Below are 17,132 nucleotides of genomic sequence, written 5' to 3'. Positions count from 1 at the left end.
ATCCTTAACTGTAAATTCCTATTTGTATTTTTCATTGTATATGATTTAACTACACAGGTTTATTTGGTAGTTTGGTCCTAGCCTTGTCACTACTTTGCCGAGGTTAGGCTAGGCACTTACCAGCACATGGGGTCGGTTGTGCTGATACTACACTCTGCACTGTGTGTAGATCCCGGTGCAGCAGCATAGGGACCGTAGCTTTAGGTTGCTGCCTTCAGTCCATTCGGAGATCCAAGGTAGTCCTGCAGGCGTCCGCAGGTGCTGGCGTCTCCCTCTATCCTCTCAGCCTGTTTCATTTATGTATTTTAGAAACAGTGTTGCATTTATTTTTCGGACCTTGTTTGTAGTATTCCTAGACCGTCTGTGAAGTTGTGACACCAGTTCTGGGTAGTCTTTGTTTAAGAAATTGTATTGGAAATATTTAAACTGTTTCATTTGTTTCTTCCGCTTGTTTAAATTCCGTTGTTTATAAACTGTTGGTTCATAATTGTTAAAGGATTAAAAATGGGAAAAAGGTAAATTGTTCAAGCGGTTGAGCTTGCCTAGCTTTCACTAGTAGGCACCATCACGACTCCTAAGGGTGAAAAATCCGGGTCGTGACAGGGCGGGTAAGGTTCACCATATCGGGTATGTAAAATTAAAGGGGTCTTTTGTTTTAAAATAGGCCAATGAGATATTGCCACGTAATTAGTAATAACCTGTCTTTTTTTTTAAATATGAGCAGTTAGTTGGAGTGGCATGTAAGGTCCAGGAAAATAACATTAGGGATACCAATGGCCCAATAAATGGACGAATGGTATTTTTAACCCTGAAACTATAGTTCAGGGTCAGTTCTGGCCCTTTTCCGTATATGTTTCGGTATTTATTCTTTTCCTTCTATTTGATCGTAAAAGAATAATATTAATCGTCTTGATGAAGTCTAAAAGCAAGAACAAAAATAGAGTTACACGTTTATTTGGGAAAGGTATAAAGATCTTAAAGTTACGTATTATAATTGATTTTTCTATCATTATTTGATGTTATTGAGTGGATTTTGGTTAGATTTGATTTGTTTGGACGCGGATTTTAGAGGAAAAGCTCTAGTAGAGCTTTGATTTGCATGCAGAGCGAGGTAAGTATTGGGTCTAACCTTGATTTGAGGGAATTAGGAACCCTTGAGCTATGTGCTATGTGAATTACATGTATAGCGGCGTATATGCGAGGTGACAAGTGTATATATACCGTCAAAATACTTGCTTTCATGCTTTTCTATTTTCATTAATTTTTTTTATTCTATTCTTAGCTATCACATGCTTTAATTGCTTCATATGCCTTAACTTGCTACTTGTCATTTATTATTCTGGTATTATAATAATAGTTTCTCTCATGCTTTCATGATTTAATTGTTACTTGCTTCAATTGCCTTACTTTTACACTTTAACTGTCAAATATTGGGATTGTCTTGTTGGTTATTGTAAATTGTAGCACTTCTTGGTTAGGTACGAGATTTCCTTTATGGCTTTGCTTTCCTATTCCTTATTCGTAGATCTTGTGAATTGAGTTGCGAAATTTATTACATTTACTGATTTTTGCTTATGGATCGGGTTGCATGCCGCAACATGTGTAATAAGGGAGGATTGACATGGTTAAATAAGGGAGAATTATGATATTGACTCTGATTATATGGTGGGATTCGGTTGCGTGCCACAACATATTTTGCTTGTTATTGATATTTACATGGTGGGATAAGGGAGGATCGTGTTTGTACAGTGGGATCGGGTTTCACGCCGCAACAGTTTATTTGTTTTATATTCCTTATTGTATTGTGTTGGTTTCGATGTTTTTGTACGAGACCTTGAGGATTGGTATTTCTAGTTTTACTGGTTTTCAAGGGTTGAGTTATTATCGTGAGTTAACCGCCTTATTTTCTGTTTTCCCTTTCTTGTCATTATTATTATATTGTGGATAGGTTATTGTAAGTGACCCGCCTTAGCCTCGTCATTACTTCTTTGAGGTTAGCCTCGACGTTTACAGAGTACATGAGGTCAGTTGTACTCATCACTCTGTACTTCTTGTGCAGATTTTGGAGTCGGTCCCAGTGGCGGTCAGTAGATTGCTCGGGTTGACTATCGGACAGAGATTTGAGGTACAACTACTCGGCATTTGCAGCTCTGAAGTCCCATTCTACCTTATCCTAGATGTGTATTCTTTTCAAACAGTTTTACATTCATTCAGACCATTATCTGTATCATTTTAGTAGCTCGTGCACTTGTGACACCAGATCTGGAGTTGTATTTTGATATTTCAGTTGTTATGACTTTTCGCACTTTATTTCAGTCATTTCAGTTTAATTGGCATCAGTTAATTTGATTTGTTGAAAATGTCTTACAACTATTTTAGCGTTGGCTTGTCTAGCAAGTGAAATGTTAGCGCCATCACGATCCCGAGAATGAGAATTCTGGGTCGAAACAGTATCCATCAATCTCTTTTTACTTAATCCGTATTTTATTGTGGTGTCAAATAAATGTAAAAATGAATAAATCATGAAAACTGATCATTTACTGGCAAATGCAAATCTTTCAAAGTGTTGTATTGCATATAGAAGGAACGTCAGAAATTTTAAAGAAAGAGATCCTTTCACAAACATAACGAAAAGTACCAATTACAGAAAAATAACGTATATTATTTTCTACAAAAAATATACAAACTCTTTATCCGTATAGCCGTGAATAATAAATCAAACAGACTCAATAAATTAAACAGACTCGGTATGCATCATTGTCATCTCAGTTTTTGGACTTTTATTCTTCTGCTTCTTTGTTTGTCTAAACTCTCCGTAAAAGTATGAGACGAAACCCCAAAGAGAAAGAAAAAGAGCAAGGCCCTTTTCACCTGAAAAATTTTCCCTAAAGAAAACTACAGCTAATACCTCAGTAACAGGAAGTAGAACTGCGATCATAACCCCAGACATCAGAGAAGAAGAGCAGTAGATGACTCCAATAACACCCACAAAGAAACACTGCCAAATAATGGTAGTCCATATTATCACTGTATAATATCTAGCTTCTCCGAGGTTAAATTGTTTTGCCTCCCTTGATATTGCCTGCAAATTTTGATCAATATCTTAATCCTTGCACTTTAATAAGATAGTGTATAGCTAAAACAAAATTAAAACCGAGAAAGTATACCTATGATATATCATCTTTTAGGTTAATATATTCGAATCCAATACTGTTCCAGTTTTCCTATATTTTTGACGTATTCAAATTTTGATATAATGCATCATGTACGCAAAATATCTTAATCAGTCTAAACCCCCGATGTTGATGTATTCCAAATTTAAAAAATGAATTCCATGACAAATGAGTCTTCATCCGTATATGTGGAATATTAATAATTTGGGGTTTCGAGCTAGTTCCTTCATTACTGTCTTATTACAGGCTTTTGTTCTCTCTTGTCATTAAGATCAGAAAATTTTATGGGAAATGAAATGAGTAAAAATAGATGAAAAGAGGAAAATAATTTATAAGAAATCCTAAAGGATGGACTATTGATCGTTGGTGAAAACCAATAGATCATCACCTAAAGAGAATTAGTTGATAAACTTCTCATTTGAAGGCCTTAGGGATCTAACTGTAATAAAAGAGAAATATTTTACAATCTCCATTTCAAAATATGTGACGTAATTTGCGTGTTGACTCGAAATTTAAGAAAAATACATTTATGAATCTTGGGTCTTCAACATATTTTATAATATATGTGTCTTTAAGACGTTTCAAACTTTGTGATTTTAAACTTGCATAATATAATATAGTTATTAAAAATTTCTTATTAAGGGTAAAACGAGAAGTTTAAAGTTAGATAGTTTCAAATGCAGAATTGTGTCATTTAATCTGAAATGGACTAATATTAAAAATTCATATTATTTACCTTAAATTGTAAAGTTCTTTTTATAAGGTTATCAATTCTTAATATATGATAAAATTTACCTATAATTTTTTTTTTAAATGACTTGATTAAAAAATTTAAATTGAGAATGCATAGAATTTAAACCCACAAAAGAATAGTGCAAGATAACTGCAACAGCGAGTAAGATGTTTGGGTAGTGATGAGTTTAAGGGGGAAAAATACCTGAAAGTCGTTATTGGCGATCATTCCAACAGTGCAAAAAACAGTAGCAGCAAAACACATGACCATTTGAATCTCCAATACCAATGTAGCAGTAATAGCTTGCTTTGCCTTCAAGTAAATCAACTCAATACAAGGCAAAATAACTCCATATAAAGCTGCTGCCAAAAGTGTCATCATAAAACCAAGAATATAGGCTTTACTTGTCACACCCTCTGGCCGATCACCATTAGATCGAACACCTAATAAAACAGCACCAACTGTCAACAGAACCACTGCATTGATAGAGTAGGGTGTGAATTTTAGCTTCACTATGAAGAAAGCACCTATTGCCGTGAAGGCAAGTTGAGCAGCAAGAAGAAGTGAAGAGGTTGATACGGGAAGTTTTGATCCGCCCCACGAATAGAGAAAATCATCAACACCGGTGACAATGCCAATAATGAATGATGCAATGAAAATTCGGGGTGTTATAAAGTATAACTTGGCACTAGAACTTTCAGTTTTTCGGCGATAGAAGTATAGAATGGCAAGAGGTATAAGGGTGAATGGCCATCCAGCAGTTTGTAACCAACTGCTAAACCATACTCTTGAACCTCCCTCGACATAATATAGACGCATCATTAGAGGACCACCGCAGATACCAACAGCAAGTACTAAACAGTTAATGAGCAGGAGGATTTTCCTCATAGTGGTGTTTAATCCATGATGTTCCATACTTCTTTTCAAGTGATTTGGATACTAAATTGGAGTAGTATGCTGCTTAGGCTGAATGGTCTTCTTCTTCTACTAATGTTTGGATTTTTGGATCTCTTGCAGTGATAGATCTGCAGCCTGTGCCTATTTATAATTGAGAAACATTTTAGTCATTCCCATGATTTGTTTCACGACATGGAGTGACCCCACTTTAAGAAGGCTTTCTTATGATTTAATTAATTATGGTACTAGTAATTTTCACATGATTCACAAGGGGAGGACATAACAATAAAAAAATAAGTATTAGAGCAAAGACCTAAAAAGCAATGATTGTGAGTAGTTTTGTTATTAAATTGCAGCGTTGAATTTCTAGGGAAAACTAATAGCCCACCATGGACTGTGCCGTGTAAATAGCCTTGACTATTCTAACTGTTAGCGTTGAATTTTGCATTTGCACTTGTGAAGACAAAAATATGGGTTAAATTTAACAACGATGGGACAAACGTGTTTTAGTTAAGAATTGAATAATTATTAGTGGGTCGGTAGAATTTTGCATTTCCACTTGCCAACAATAATAGCTTGTCTTATATCAAAAGATTCCCTCCGTTTTGGCTATGTGCACTTAATAATAAATGTCAGACATGTTTACAACACGATCAATAAAAATAGAGAAATTAAGAAAAAGAAAATCAAAGTTGGATGGCGTCATAGTTTTTTGTTTATTCATCACCAGACTGTTTAGACTCAGCTGATCAGCAATGTTGTACCTTTGAAAATATTAGCTAAGTATTGTGACACATATTAGTGAATTTTGAAATAATTTTTTATATAATTTAATAGAGATAGAGGAGTTATTTTTTTTTTATGTATTTCCATACAAGATGATTCTATCTTGGCTACATTACAAATAAAAAAACAGTTTTAATTGAATTAGAGCTTAATTAGATGAATTATATGATTTTCTTTTAAAATGATGAAAAAGAAAAGAGCATTAGAGTAAATTTTTTATTTATAGACATACGAATATACATAGTTTGAATACATGATTCTCTAAGTGTAGCATATACTAAATATATATATTTTGGAAAATGGCTAGAACTGACCCTGAACTATAGTTTCAGGGTTAAAAATACCCTCCATCCACCTATTGGGCCATTGGTATTCCTAACGTTATTTTCCTGGCTTTTACATGTCACTCCAACTAACGGCTCATATCTAAAAAAAGAAAGAAAGTTTAATTACTAATTACGTTGCAATTTCTCATTGCCCTATATTAAAACAAAAGACCCCATTTACATATCCGATCTGGTGAATCTTACCCGCCCCAAAAAAACCCACCCGCTCCGACCTATAAACAAATAACCTAAATAAAACACTGATTGTATCTTATCTGTTAGCCATCGTTCTTCTCTCCTCTTTGCAGACCAAAATTCCCCATCTCTCACCTCTCAAATTGAATTCTCAAATTCAACAAAATCAAGTTGGAGTCCTCTATAATGTAAATCTTCTACTTCTTTTCGTGAATCAGGTCAGTCCCGCATAAGTTTTTGCGGATTGACTGCTAACCAGTTTACTGCTACGCCGCCTATGAATGGTGGTCGTACATTCTTCAAATGTCCTCGTCCTGAAGACATTGCTTGTCGTTATTTGGAATGTTGCGATGAAGATCTTCCGCCCCATGTGTCAATGTTTATCCATACTCAAAAGATTTCATTGAATGCCCTTCATAAAGAAAGGAACAGTTTGAAGAAGACCTTAGATAAATTCTTAGGTAGTAATACTGCAGATATGAACAAAGTGATTTGCTTGGAGAAGAAAGTGTCGAATTTGGAATCAAATTTGAAACGATGAAAAAAAAATTTGTTGTTGTCATGGGCATCTTTTTGTTTGTTTTGTATCCTTGATGACCATGTGTTGAAGTTGAAATTGCATTTTTCTTTTGTTGTATTACGTTAATGGCTGGGTCAAATGAAGTTGTGTGGCTGTTAAATGTTAGTTGGTATCCAGTTTTAACAACTTTGTTGTTGTGGATGTAGTAGAAATATTTGCAGGTGCACTGCAATGTACCCAACTCAGTTAGTTTTTTGTTTGTCAATGAACAAATATGCAATTTTTGTAGTAATTCTTGTTGTGTTCAATCAAGAATTTTGACTATTGTCCATTATAATCTCTCTGTCTTTTTTTTTTGGATCATCTGTTTTTGGTTTTTGATACACTAAGGCATATGAATAGATAGGAAATATTATAAGGTCATTGGAATTGCACTTCAAACATACGTGAAGTGTACTAAAAACACTATGCAACAACCACATAAGAGATTCATCAAAGATAGATAATTAGAGGACATAAGACATGATAATTAACAACCATAAAGACTTATGAATGCTGTTACATTGTTTCACCACAAATTAAGCCCATCAAAAATAATTTGGATTGAATCAACACAACACCATTCATAACTGATTCACCACAAAATAACAAAAAAATGTGAAGTTTGAATCAGTCATTACAAAACATTCAAGGATCTAAATGAAGTGGCTGCTACTTAGAGGAAGTTTTAGCACTCTTAGCCTTTTGCTTTCCAACTCTTGCTTCCTTTTCGGCTATCAATTGGTTAGGAGTCACAGCTGTTTTACCTTTGCAAGTCACCTTTTTGGGTTAATAGGGTAGATTAGTTGGCAATTTACACCAGTTTCATCTCCCTTAAAACTAATATTCCTGGTATCAGTAGGTATTTGGTGCAACTTTCTTTGTTGAAGCATAGTCCAAGCTTCAGATATCAGCACTGGCCTCAAAATCCTGATCTTCATCATCATCTCCATCTCCAGTAACATCATCAATATCATCTTCATCTACTAGTATATTTGAAGGTGTAGCAGCTTGTTTACTTGTCTTCTTAGTTGCAGAAGGTTTGTGTTGAGTAGCTTTGTTTGGTTGACTGGTTTGTTGAGCAGATTTTTTTGCTTGACTGGTTTGTTGAGCAGATTTCTTTGCTTGAATAGGCAGTTGGGCTGGTGGTTCACTAAAAGAAACATTGTATCCAAGGGTATGCATGAAGGCAAAATATGAATTTTGATTGTCTTCAGGTGCTGTCAAGGGCACATCTTCCACTGTTTGAGAACATTCTCCTTAGAACAAATGCTTGTGCTTACCATGAACCTACAAGACATAAAACATATGTTTACTATGGAACTAAAATTGTTAAACTACAAACAAATTTTAGTAAGGAATAAAAGATTACCAATGGACAAGTTCTAATATTGTGACCAGGTTCACTACAGTACTCACATGAAAGTAGTCTTTTCCTTGAAGCAGAACATAACCCCTCTCTCTTCCTAGCATCATCCTTTTCTCTTGTTCTCTTTTTGGTCTACCAACCATTTTGCTCCATAGTGTAGCCATGTGATTTTTGACTCTCCCCAAGATTTTTTATATTTTAGCATGTAAATATTTAATTTAGGCCTAATATCGCTATTTCAACTAATTTTGACTCTTTTACTTTATTTTATTACAAGAAAATGAAAATTACAAAAAATAGTTTTATTAATATTTTGCAGTCATTTTTAATCTTGAAAAATACAAAAAATAGTTTTGTTTTAACGGTCAGTCTTATTTTAATAGTTATTTTACTTAAGTAGGATTAATTAATAAATGAGATCGTATTTTTAGTCTCGTTCGCATGGAAAGAATAAAATTTGGGCTCAAACGGCCTATTTTTAAGCCTAATTTTCGGATCTAACCCATAATTCTCAAGCCTATAATTCCTAGACTCATACCCCTTAACCTAAAAACCCCAACAAAAACATGTATCCCTATGCTCTACAATCAGCCGAAAAGGACAACAAAAAAATGGACCTAGATGCCTAACACACAAGGAGCGCCGTTTTCATCCTAAAACCCCACCCTGAAGATTGTCTTCTTCACCACCCCCCAAGCAAACAAGACCAGTCGCTGAACACTGTCTTATTTCGTTTCACCTATTACGGAGAGTTAAATCCTATTTTTTCTTCTTGAATTACTGAGTTACAAAACTTAATCGGATTTTAAGATATAAGATATTGTAACTATTTGGAAAATCAGAAATCAAACACTGAAATCTAGATTGTTTGACTAGGACTTATGGCCTAGTGGTAATACTGGACTCTTCATATGAGCATTCAAATTAGCACCTTCCATTAGCTGTTTTTTAGCACGTTCGTGACCGCCCCCCAGTCGCTAAACCAGCCACCACAGTTCGCCGGAAACCACCTAACCAGACCGGCGAGCTATCAGAAGTAGGCGAAAATCCAATAGAAGCTTTGAGCAGAAAATTCCTAGAGTTTTCCGGCGCCGTCGAGGTTCGATTTGAAATCGTTGCTCTTTGATTCCGATTTGAGGTTGAGTTTCAATTTGTTCAAAGGTCCGTTCCCTTTTTGCTAGTATCCGTGATGTTTATGGTCATGATTAAGTCGCATTTCTTTAAATTGTATATTTCTCGTTAGCTTTGTTGAGTATGAATTTTATTGTAATACTTTGTACCTACTTGTTTTGGAGGATTTGTTGGTTTAAATTCCATTATCAATTTGTTGGATTGTTGAGAATTCTGAACTTGTAGCAATTTTGTGTGAAAATTTTGTATCTAGCTGCTATTGTGAGTTTGTGGATGAGAAATGGACGTGACCTCCATAGTTATTCTCGGAAAAATTCAAAGCTGTGATTAATATTAAAAACGAGTGGATTTTTTTGGAGCTTATTTGATCCTGTTGATGTTATCTTAGTATGTCAATTTTATGGGTTCATAGAATTTCTGTTGGTATGTCTTTAATTTTATAATTTAGATACAATTCATAAATATTCGTAGAAAAGTCTTTAGGCGTGTTTAATATACCATCGTGATTGCGTACACGTTTGCGTGACATGATTGCGATTTTTAAAAACAAAACCAAAGTATGCGTTCGCACAACTTCGACCAAACTTTCTTAATAATAATAAAGCGTTATTAATTGTGGACATGTTCGCGTGACATGATTTTTGACGCACCAAACAAATGGGTACACGTACGCGTGACCCGTTGCAAGATAATTTCTTAATTAAAATAGGCAAATGCACATAGGTTCTTAAACATGTAATTAGACAATTTGATTTAGCCAAGTATGATTAAGGCGACCGTGTTAAAACCACGGAACCCGGGAATGCCTAACACCTTCTCCCGGGTTAACAGAATTCCTTGCCCGGATTTCTGTATTCGCAGACCGTGATTAGAGTCAAACTTCCTCGATTCAGAATTTTAAACTGCTGACTTGGGACACCATAAATTATCCCAAGTGGCGATCTGAATTTTAATAAATAATCCTGTTTCGATTGTCACTTAAATTGGAAAAAACTCCCTAATACTCTTTCCGGGATAGGAAAAAGGAGGTGTGATACATAGCATGTTCTGGCTCAATTTTCCAGAATTAATCACCTCTAATAGGTTGTATCTTATGCATATATACCATCATGTAAGCTTCTTTGGAATACCACAAATGCACCTCACTTAAAGGATCAAGCTTTTTATGGAGTAAAGCTTTGATGGCATGAGGGCATGGTATTCCAGTTAAGTCCCACGCCCTGCATGTACATCTCTTCAATTCCAGGTTCACTGCATGCTTGTCTGGACCTTCAATCACTTCATATCCAAAGTCTCCATTAGAGTCAACTTCACATTCTGCAGCAATAACTCTATAATTACTATATAGTTCCATGGCATATGGGTTGATGTCTCCTTTCCAGTTTCTACACTCTTCTTCACGATTTTTTACAAGTTCATCACCTTCCAATAAGAAGTTCAAATGAAAACAGTTAAGAAGTAAAAAAAAAAAATAGCTAACAAGTGAAACAAATATTTAACAAATGAAAGAAACGGTCAAGCAAATGAAAGAAACAAATAAGAAGTGGAAAAATAGTTAACAGATGAAAGAAATAGTTAAACATCAAATTTTTACCTTAACTCTAATCTCTTCCAGCATCTTGATTATAGGATTTTGTCTTGCCTCTAAAGTCCATTTGTTGAAAGATTCTGTAAAGTTATTGTCCACCATGTTGTTCTTGCAAATGGTGTCAAAGTATGCTCTACACCAATTTTGGGGTGGATATCCTACTAAGGTCTTAGCAGCTTCTTCAGTCACATCACCCATGGACTTCAAATGATTTTTGAATTCTTCTTCATATGTGCTCCAAGCACAGCACCACAACAACTTCTTTAACTCCAAACCCCTCCACTTCTTGCTCCAATTAGCTTCTGTATGCCTAACACACCTTCTGTGATTTGCACTGGGAAGCATAGTAGAAGCAACATCAAGCAGACCCTAAAAAAATGAAAACAAGCAGTTAAACATATAGTCAAACTAGTACAAAGAAACATGTGGATAAAAACAGTTAGCTATTACCTTTTGCATATCGGACATAAATGTCACTCCTTCACCCTCTTGTAAATCCGAGGAACTTCTTAGCAACTCTAGAAACCACTTCCAAGTCCTACCAGTTTCTTTATCAACCACTGCCCAAGCCAGGGGATGAATGTGTTTCACTGAATTTTGTGCCATAGTAACAAGTAATATTCCCTTACACTTTCCATTTAGAAAAGTGCCATCCAAACCTATTAAAGGTCTCAATCCTCCTTTCCGACCATTTTTCAAAGTATGGAAGCAAATATACATTCTGAGAAATTTTCTTTTTCCTTGTTCCAAAGTATCTTTGGATATGTTTATCACCACATCAAATCCAGGATTGCTATCCCTCAACTCTTGAGCATAAGCCTCTAATCTGTTGTAATCATCAATGTAGCTATCCTCTAATTTTTCTAACACAAGTCATTTAACCCTCTTCATTGTGGAATAGCTAACATTAAGTTTGAATTGATACTCCAGATCCATTTTCATGCATTTTAATTTATACTTTGGATTATTTTGAACATTGTTCTTGAAACAGTGTGCTAAAGTATTTACAGTAGCTCTTCTATTTTTATAAGCTGGGTCATAGTTATGTTCCAAGTTTAAGGTCTTTATTTTAAATCCCTGATTTTTTGATCCTTGGATATATGGCGCCCAAAAGGACATCCTATGTCACATTTATATCTCACCCTAGTAGCGTCACTCTTCTTTACTTTAATGCTCATTCTAGTAGCAACTGCACAAAATCCCACAACTCTTTTAGCTTCAGCCAAGCTTTTAAAACTCATTCCCTTTTCTAGTTCTTTGTATTTTTCTAGTTTTTTATTTACTTCTTTAGTCATTTCCTTCCTGAAAAGTTCCAACTGTTCATTATCATAATCAGTAGAATCAGTTTTGCTAGCAACCTCTTCATCAGAGGAGTCACAATCAGTACCAATTTTTAATGTGCCAATATTTTGTTCATTATACTAAATAATGTTAGGAGCTATTACTTGTTCTTCACCTTCACGTACAACAAATAACTGAACCACATTGAACTTGACAGATAGTATAGATATTAATTTTCTAATGCCCTCATCACCCTCAACCACATAGTATATATGTAACAACCCGACTGATCGCTTTGCTTTTTAGAACCCTGTTCCTTTAAATAAAACTTCTCACGCTTGCTTTAACTAATTTACGCCCTGCGGGGATGGTTGGTTTGAGATTTGGAAGAGCTTGGGTTGAAATATGCTCATTTGATTCCTTAAGATTTTCTTAAAAGGCTAAATTTGACTTTGGTCAATATTTTTAGCAAACGGACCCGAATTTGTATTTTGACGGTCCCGGAGGTCTCTAGGAAAATATGGGCCTGGGCGTATGCCCGAAATCGAATTCCGAGGTCCCTAGCTCGAGTAATGAATTTTATTAGAAATTGTTAAACTGAAATTCTTAGGATTTAAAGAAACTAATAAATGATTGATCATGTTGGTATCGGGCTCGTATGTTGGTTCCGGAGCCCAGTACAGGTCCAATATAACATTTAAGACCTACCCACAAATTTTGATATCAATTCTAGTAGTATAAGTACGTTTCGGCACATTAGAAGTAAATTTAAGAACTTGAAGTTCATAAGTTTGATTCAATTGGTTTGAGGGGATGATTCGTAGATTTAACGTTGTTTCGGGTGTTCCGAAGGTTCGAGCGGCTCCATTTCATGATTTCAGACTTGTCAGTATGTTCGGGTGGGGCTTAGGAGCCCTGAGTCGGACGAGGCTCGAGTGAAGTTGGAAAAGTTGAAAAGGACTGAAGCATATGGTATTTGTCATAACCGCACATGCGGTTGGTCAGCCGCAGGTGCAAGACCGCAGAAGCGGACGCCCTATCGCAGATGCGACCAAGGCAGGCCTGGCAGAAACTGCAGGACAGGCTTCCAGACTGCAGAAGCGGTCCCAGCCCGCTTGGCCAATACTGCAGATGCGGTCTCTTCCTCGTAGGCGGTACCGCAGATGCGGTCCCCTGACCGTAGATGCAAAAATCACTGAAGTAGTGAGCTTCATTTAATACGGGTTCTAAGTCATTTTTGCCACTTTTCACTCCTCCATTGACGATTTTGGGAGCTTTTGAGAGAAGACTTCCACCTAGCACCTTGAGGTAAGTTTATCCTACTTATTCCTAGATTCTAATAATTGTGTCTTAATTTTTAACCCACACAATTGAGCTAGAAGGAGTTAACAGAGGTAACAGCAATACTAGAAATACTCTCGGCGTATCTTAGCGTGATATACTAAAGTACGCCATCAGCCATGGAAGGAAGAGGCAGACCTAAGAAAAATGTAACGAAGATTTAATTAGCTGAATTCATAGCATCAACAAGAAGGAATGGTGATTCAAGCAAGGCCACGCCAGTTCAAGGAAATCAAAATCGCGAAAAGGAGATGATTACACCAAAGGTGGGGGAGAATTCAAAATCGGCGACGACGAGTATATATACAAACTTGAATTCACAATACATGACCAAACAAGCTGAAATTCAACAGATCGAGGTACAAAATTCGAATAATATAGGTAGTAAAAAGGCTGAAGAAACACATGCAGCTGAATCTCACAGTGAGAAGCAACCAACTGCAATTGAAGCTAGTACAGAGAAGGCTAAGGATGGAAAATGCTGGGCAAATCTGGTTGCTGGGAACACCTTTGCTGCTAGAGGAATGGGACTATCATTTGTAGCACCTGTAATTCAAAATGGGGAAAAAATTGTTGAATTGCAACAGGATGAAATTGAAAAGGAAACTGAGAAGTGGAAAATGGAAGTTATTCTGTATGTAGTTGGAGATACGCCAAGTATTGGAGCTATAGAGAGGTTCATTGCATCACAATGGAACTTCGTATCTAGGCCGAAAGTGTATTATCATAACGACGGTTTCTTTGTGGTAAATTTCAGAAATGTAGAAGAGAGAAATGAGGTCCTATACTCAGGGTCATGCACAATCAACAATAAGCCAATAATTACTAAGGCGTGGACAACAGACTTTGATTTCAATGAAGAGGTTCTGAAAACATTGCCATTGTGGGTTAAACTACCAAATTTGCCATTGAATTGTTGGGGAATGGACTCATTGAGTCGGATAGGGAGCGGATTGGGAATCCCAGTATATGTCGATGAGTGTACAACAAAAGTAGAAAGGATATCCTATGCTAGAATTCTTGTGGAAATTGACATCACAAAACCATTGCCAACAAGAATACTAGTTAAGGATCTGAGCGGCAAGCAATTTGAACAACCCTTTACTTATGACTGGAAGCCTATGTACTGTAACAATTGCTTGCAACTAGGACATAATTGTCAAGTCAAACAAACACAATAGCAGATGAATAAGCAGCAAAAACAGAAGCAGGAATGGAAACCAAAGGAGCAGGGGAATCAATGCCTTACAAAAGATGAGAATCAAACATCAGCAGGGAATAACAAAAAGCACAATACGCAGGAAACAACAACTGAGGAGGATGAAGGGTGGCAAGCAGCAAAGGGGAAATCAGCCAAAAAAAACACTCAAACAGCATCAACAAGAGGAGTTGAAGTGGGTAATGGATTTAATGTTCTTAATTACTCATGCTCTACTACACAGAGTAATATGATAAACAAGGTTGATAAAGGACAATGTAGTCATGGGGGAGGTATGAAGGAAGGGATACCATATAATATATTTAAATGAAGCTAGTCAGTTGGAATGTTAGAGGGCTAAATAAAGTGTATAAGCAAAAGGAGATGCAGAGCTATATTAAATTAACATCATATTAGTATTATGGCTATTATAGAACATAGAGTACAAGAAAAGTTTTCACAAAAAATCATACAAAAAATATCTCCTACATGGGAATGGTATGCAAACTATGATGGTGGAGGGAAGAGTAGAGTATGGGTTATCTGGGATCCAAATGAAATCAGATTCACTGTGAAGGAAGCAAAAACTCAGTACATTCATGGAGAAGTAGTTCAGTTGGATACAAAATTTAGAATTTACATTTACAGCCATCTATGGGCTGTATACAATAGAGGCAAGGAAATGTTTATGGAGGGACTTAATAAACTGGAGCCAATATCAGACAAAGTCTTGGCTATGCATGGGTGACTACAATACTATTCTGGCAGTGGAAGATAGAATAAATGGTAGCTCAGTACAAGAAAATGAAATTAAAGACTTCAAAGAATTCCTAATAAATACAGGAATATGTGAGATGAGAACAGTGGGAAGGGACTACACATGGACTAATTCACATGTGTTCAGTAGAATAGAAAGGGCAATAGTAAATGCAGAATGGGTAAATAACATGCCACAAGTAGGTGTTGTGATTATGGAAGCTCTCTTCTCGGATCATTCCCCTTTATGTATTAAGCTTGGAGAAGAACCAAAGGCCTCAAAGCCATTTAGATTCTTCAACTGTCTGGCTGAACACAAGGATTTCCTTCCAATAGTGACAGAAGCATGGAATAAATCATCAAAAGCAAGGAATATGGCAGGAATCTGGAGGAAATTGAAAGATGTTAGAAGAGAATTAAAAGGGCTGAATACAAATGAATTCCAAGTAGTACACTTGAGGGTCAAAAATGCTAGACAAAAGCTACAGGAAGTTTAGCAACAGATGAGAACTACAAGCATATCATTACAGAAGTTTAAAGAAGAGAAAGAACTGAAAAAGCAGCTAGTGAAATGGGCTACTATAGAAGAAAGCATCTATAAACAGGAATCTAGAAATCAGTGGCTGAAGTTGGGAGATTCTAATACTGCTTTCTTTTTTGCCAGCATGAAGAACAGAATAAGCCACAATAAGATCAGGAGCTTGAAGACTAATGATGGAGAAATAATTTAGTCTGAGAATGCAATAGAAAAAGAAATTGTGGAATTCTATCAGCTGATACCATACCAACCATACAACCAGCCATTATGAAGGAGGGAAATGTACTAGATAGGAGGCAACAATTAAAGCTAATAGAACCTGTTACTGCAGAGAAAATTCAAAATGCTCCAAAAGGGATAGATGATCAAAAGGCTCTAGGATGTGATGGATTCAATTCAAAGTTTTTTGAGAAGACATGGAGTATCACAGGTCAAGACATATCTAAGGCAGTGCTTCAGTTCTTCAATACAACTGAAATGCATCTGCCCATTAATGTAACAACTATTACACTGATACCTAAGGTTCAGCATCCTTCAACAATCAAAAGTTCCAGCCTATTTCTTGCTACACAGTGTTATACAAGATTATTTCTAAAATTTTGACTAGCAGATTGCAAGGGATGATGGATCATTTAGTAGATAAAAAGCCAATCTGGCTTTGTTCCAGGAAGAGTTATCACAGACAACATAGTTCTAAGCCATGAACTGGTCAAAGGGTACGGGAGGAAGGGCATCTCACCTAGATGTATGATGAAAATAGACATGCAGAAGGCCTATGACTCCATTGAGTGGGAATTCTTAGAACAAGTGCTAAATAATTTGAACATCCCAGAGAAGTTTGTTAGATGGATAATGGTATGTGTAAAGACAATATCCTACTCTATACTCATTAATGGGAAACCTATGGAACCATTCAAAGCTAGAAAAGGATTGAGACAGGGTGATCCCCTATCACCATTTCTTTTTGTGCTTGGTATGGAGTACCTTACAAGGAGTTTCAAGACTTTGAAATATAAGCAAGATTTCAACTTCCATCCTAGATATGATAAACTAAATATCATTCAACTGGGGTTTGCAGATGACCTGTTGCTGTTATGTAGAGGAGATACTATTTCTATCCAAATGGTATTCAACTGTTTCATGGAATTCTCTAAGGCATCTGGCCTAAAAGCAAGCACAACAAAGAGTTCCATATACTTTGGGGGAGTGCCATAAGATATACACAGAGCATAGTACAAGTAACTGGTTTTAGCAGGGGAGA

General features: G+C 36.1%; 3 protein-coding genes across 3 annotated transcripts; 1 reads left to right on the top strand and 2 right to left on the bottom strand.

Annotated features, from left to right (window-relative positions):
• Positions 1–2,586: 2,586 nt before the first annotated feature.
• Positions 2,587–4,905, bottom strand: LOC104217043 (purine permease 1-like). Its single transcript, XM_009767197.2, has 2 exons — positions 4,111–4,905; positions 2,587–3,082 (listed from the first exon to the last, which is right to left on the bottom strand). The coding sequence occupies exons 1-2, from the start codon at positions 4,819–4,821 to the stop codon at positions 2,735–2,737; spliced, it is 1,059 nt and encodes a 352-aa protein (XP_009765499.1). The 5' UTR covers positions 4,822–4,905; the 3' UTR covers positions 2,587–2,734.
• Positions 4,906–10,576: 5,671 nt separating this feature from the next.
• LOC138886988 (uncharacterized) lies at positions 10,577–11,477 on the bottom strand. Its single transcript, XM_070168691.1, has 3 exons — positions 11,208–11,477; positions 10,764–11,126; positions 10,577–10,591 (listed from the first exon to the last, which is right to left on the bottom strand). Exons 1-3 carry the CDS (start codon positions 11,475–11,477, stop codon positions 10,577–10,579), a joined length of 648 nt encoding a protein of 215 aa, XP_070024792.1.
• Positions 11,478–13,705: 2,228 nt separating this feature from the next.
• LOC104217044 (uncharacterized) lies at positions 13,706–14,560 on the top strand. Its single transcript, XM_009767198.1, has one exon. The coding sequence runs from the start codon at positions 13,706–13,708 to the stop codon at positions 14,558–14,560; it is 855 nt and encodes a 284-aa protein (XP_009765500.1).
• The last annotated feature ends 2,572 nt before the right edge of the window (positions 14,561–17,132 follow it).

Source organism: Nicotiana sylvestris, chromosome 3 (assembly GCF_000393655.2).
Source record: "Nicotiana sylvestris chromosome 3, ASM39365v2, whole genome shotgun sequence".
NCBI classification, from domain to species: domain Eukaryota; kingdom Viridiplantae; phylum Streptophyta; class Magnoliopsida; order Solanales; family Solanaceae; genus Nicotiana; species Nicotiana sylvestris.
The sequence above is the reverse complement of the archived record's forward strand: the minus strand, read 5'-3'. Positions and strand labels throughout refer to the sequence as shown.

What these genes read in the sequence shown, in the direction of transcription:
- LOC104217043 (XM_009767197.2), bottom strand. Translation starts at nt 4,821, where the DNA reads ATGGAACATCATGGATTAAACACCACTATGAGGAAAATCCTCCTGCTC. An exon ending in TCGCCAATAACGACTTTCAG is followed by an intron (nt 3,083 to 4,110) that starts GTATTTTTCCCC and finishes CAAAATTTGCAG; the next exon opens with GCAATATCAAGGGAGGCAAA.
- LOC138886988 (XM_070168691.1), bottom strand. Translation starts at nt 11,477, where the DNA reads ATGTATATTTGCTTCCATACTTTGAAAAATGGTCGGAAAGGAGGATTG. An exon ending in TTATGTCCGATATGCAAAAG is followed by an intron (nt 11,127 to 11,207) that starts GTAATAGCTAAC and finishes TCATTTTTTTAG; the next exon opens with GGTCTGCTTGATGTTGCTTC.
- LOC104217044 (XM_009767198.1), top strand. Translation starts at nt 13,706, where the DNA reads ATGACCAAACAAGCTGAAATTCAACAGATCGAGGTACAAAATTCGAAT.